General features: G+C 30.4%; 1 protein-coding gene across 1 annotated transcript; it reads right to left on the bottom strand.

The window, feature by feature from the left end:
• Nucleotides 1–49: 49 nt before the first annotated feature.
• Nucleotides 50–3,852, bottom strand: LOC108743030 (DNA repair protein REV1). The gene is made up of 12 exons (XM_025978434.1): nucleotides 3,664–3,852; nucleotides 3,388–3,594; nucleotides 3,098–3,313; nucleotides 2,823–2,990; nucleotides 2,483–2,767; nucleotides 2,045–2,417; nucleotides 1,720–1,979; nucleotides 1,449–1,662; nucleotides 1,119–1,330; nucleotides 672–1,044; nucleotides 347–606; nucleotides 50–289 (listed from the first exon to the last, which is right to left on the bottom strand). The coding sequence occupies exons 1-12, from the start codon at nucleotides 3,781–3,783 to the stop codon at nucleotides 50–52; spliced, it is 2,928 nt and encodes a 975-aa protein (XP_025834219.1). The 5' UTR covers nucleotides 3,784–3,852.
• Nucleotides 3,853–4,028: the final 176 nt, after the last annotated feature.

The raw sequence follows: 4,028 nt of genomic DNA, 5'->3' as shown, positions 1-4,028 counted from the left end.
GTTGCAAAACAATAGACAAAAACAAAAAAAAATAAGAACTATAATACAACTAATAAATAATGATTAACTGGCTACCTTTGTTTGTAGTGCTAGAAGTACTGGGTTTAACTTTATCATCTGTTATTACAGTATTAGATATGTCAGTGTTGTTGGCTTTTGAAACAATAATATTTACTTTTTGTTGAAATTCTTCCATTGATATTTTGTACTCATTTAAAATTTCATTTCTAATATCTTCAGGTAATTCTTTTAGCACTTCAACATCGATATTTTTCAATATTTCTTTGCCCTACAAAATCTTATAGAAATCATACAGATTTTTAATGCAAAAGTAACACACAAATACCGTTTTTGGCGAGCTTTTTTGATAGACAGCTTTATTGGCTCGAGTTTCATTAAAATAATTTTTCAAAGTTCTCACAGTGTTATTGGAAATATTATTCTGCTTGTTCTTGGCCAGTTTTCCTCTAGGTTTACATTTCTTAGAATTATTTAGAGAGCTTGGTTTACCAGTTGAAATTATTTTTACTTGAGGGATATCATCATCAAATGGATTTCCACTACACTGAATTGCAACTTCCTTAAATACAGGACAAACTTTTTCATCTGAAATTTCTTTAGTCAACATAATCTTAATTGATTATTATATATTAATTAACAAATAACGGAACCTTTATTTTTTTCTTCAGGTGAAGGTATATTATCTTTTTTCACTCTTTCTTCTCTATTTTTATAACACGTTTCTTTAACAGTATCATTTGAAGTATCATTTCTAGAAACAATTTCTTTTGTGTTCTTATCACCTTTTGCAATTTCTGTAGATTGTTTTAGAAAATTATTAAGTAATTTGTTGCTTGCTGATAGTTTCTCGAGTCGCGTAAGTTGAATTCCTATGCCCCTAAAGTCTTCAGGAGGGGCTTTAATTTGGTCCAAAAGGTGTTTGACCTCTTTAAATACTACACTAGCATCATTTATCAAATTTCCTCTGGTTGTACTCTTATTAATACTAGTGCAAACTCCACAACCCAGGAATTTAGCAGTTTCCTTGAATTTAATTAAAAATTATTTTTATATAATTTAAAAGATATTTTTNTTATGAGTTAATTATTTTTTAATACCAACCTGTGCAAGAACTTTACCAAAACATGTAAGGTTTCAATTTTTCTATTTATTGCAAGATCTTTCAAGTATTCTCCGAGTCTAGTGATATCACAATTTAACGGTTTTGTTTCAGAATGGATCCAAGACTCTATTAAATTTTTTAATTCGTCCCACTCCAAGTCAGCAAATGATAGTTTTTTCTTTGTAATGGAAGACTGAACATTTTCTTCTTTTAAAATAAGGTAATTGAAAAAGAAAAAAGTAAAATTTAGAGTTGCAAAAAATGGACAAAAACAAAAAAAAATAAGAACTATAATACAACTAATAAATAATGATTAACTGGCTACCTTTTTTTGTAGTGCTAGAAGTACTGGGTTTAACTTTATCATCTGTTATTACAGTATTAGATATGTCAGTGTTGTTGGCTTTTGAAACAATAATATTTACTTTTTGTTGAAATTCTTCCATTGATATTTTGTACTCATTTAAAATTTCATTTCTAATATCTTCAGGTAATTCTTTTAGCACTTCAACATCGATATTTTTCAATATTTCTTTGCCCTACAAAATCTTATAGAAATCATACAGATTTTTAATGCAAAAGTAACACACAAATACCGATTTTGCTGAGCTTTTTTGATAGACAGCTTTATTGGCTCGAGTTTCATTAAAATAATTTTTCAAAGTTCTCACAGTGTTATTGGAAATATTATTCTGCTTGTTCTTGGCCAGTTTTCCTCTAGGTTTACATTTCTTAGAATTATTTAGAGAGGTTGGTTTACCAGTTGAAATTATTTTTACTTGAGGGATATCATCATCAAATGGATTTCCACTACACTGAATTGCAACTTCCTTAAATACAGGACAAACTTTTTCATCTGAAATTTCTTTAGTCAACATAATCTTAATTGATTATTATATATTAATTAACAAATAACGGAACCTTTATTTTTTTCTTCAGGTGAAGGTATATTATCTTTTTTCACTCTTTCTTCTCTATTTTTATAACACGTTTCTTTAACAGTATCATTTGAAGTATCATTTCTAGAAACAATTTCTTTTGTGTTCTTATCACCTTTTGCAATTTCTGTAGATTGTTTTAGAAAATTATTAAGTAATTTGTTGCTTGCTGATAGTTTCTCGAGTCGCGTAAGTTGAATTCCTATGCCCCTAAAGTCTTCAGGAGGGGCTTTAATTTGGTCCAAAAGGTGTTTGACCTCTTTAAATACTACACTAGCATCATTTATCAAATTTCCTCTGGTTGTACTCTTATTAATACTAGTGCAAACTCCACAACCCAGGAATTTAGCAGTTTCCTTGAATTTAATTAAAAATTATTTTTACATAATTTAAAAGATATTTTTGTGAGCAAATAGCGTACCTGAGGAGCATCCGGAGCCCTAATTAAGATCTTTAAAGTAAGACATCTGGCGGCTTTCATACCAGTTTCGATTAATCTATTGAACACTTCTTCAGACAATCTTTTAAGGAAGTCTAGGATTTCCTCGTGAGTCTTGAATCTAATACCGTAATTGACATCTGCAGATACGGATTTTCTCTCGTGATAAAAGCTTAGAGGCTTCGTGTCGATGCCTCTAGCTTGGTCATAAATCTGTTCGCCCATTTTCGTACCCAACTCTGTTTGGAGATACTGGAGGCTGGTCATCTAAATGAAAAAACATTGAAAATTATTTAATTTTTTTGTTAAGTGATATTAATACCTGCACGTCAGCACATGTAATCAATCCCAGATTTCGAAGTTTGCCAATTGTAGCAAAACCTACACCTGGTAGATCAGCTAAAGATACATTAGCCAAAAATTCTTCGACATTTTCAGGACGCAAATAAAACTGGCCAGCAGGTTTGGCCTTACGAGTTGCTAATCTGGCCTAAAAATTTAATGAAGCAAATTTTTGCGCATCTTAGAACACTTAGAATTCTTATCCAAAATAATTGCTTTGATCAGTCGGTTTTTTTCCTTATATGTATAGATTACCTGAAGACGATTACTGCCGAAACCTGTGGAACAGGGACATCCTGTGGCATTTACTATTTCCAATCTTATATGTGTAGCCCATTGCTCTACAGATATGCCTGTTTCGTTTAAAATTGGTCCCACATCGACGTACATTTCATCACAACTTACAGCTTCAATGTCCAAAGTGTACTGGGCAATTGTATTGTACAAGATTGATGACACCTCACGATAACCCTTAACAAAACAGAAAGTTTAAATAAAAACTGAAAAGCAAATTTTAGAGCCTGAAGTGCTTATTAAAAGGATACCTGAAAATCGTAGGGAATTGTTTGAAGATTAGGGCACATTTTGAGTGCATTTCCTAAAAACATCCCATTCTTAATACCATATTTTCTAGCTTCATAACTGCAACTAGCAATTTCGGACATTGATGAGTGACTATCCAACTTATTCAAAATATTTTTTTCACTAGGCCAATGTTTTCTTAATAACGCTTTTTCAGTTTCAAAACTTGACTACAAAAATATAAAAACATTCTCATGAAATTATAAGTAATTGATAATCTATAATTTTAAATCAGTCACCTCATCTCTACTAACGTTGTGTGAACCTTTTGCATGAGTTACAGCAACTGGCTTTCCTTTTAAGTCTGGTCTATTTCTGAGGCCTACTGATACAAAAAAGCAATCCATATCAATATGCATTACAACAGGATTTATTGGTACATCTTCAGATCTTTCTAAAAGAACAAACAGTAACAGTACAATTCAACTCAAATTCCTTTATAATTCATTTTATTGCCATTTAGATTATAATTAGGTATATTAATTTTTGTGATATTAAATTGTAATTACAGTTTTAAATTGAAATATTCTTAAGTATTGTTTACTAAGTTATTTATTTGTAATAAGTGTCGAAGATGTATGTATAATTAAATATGTTGCGTTAC

Source organism: Agrilus planipennis, unplaced genomic scaffold (genome assembly GCF_000699045.2).
Source record: "Agrilus planipennis isolate EAB-ADULT unplaced genomic scaffold, Apla_2.0 scaffold6, whole genome shotgun sequence".
Lineage (NCBI taxonomy): Eukaryota > Metazoa > Arthropoda > Insecta > Coleoptera > Buprestidae > Agrilus > Agrilus planipennis.
The sequence above is the reverse complement of the archived record's forward strand: the minus strand, read 5'-3'. Positions and strand labels throughout refer to the sequence as shown.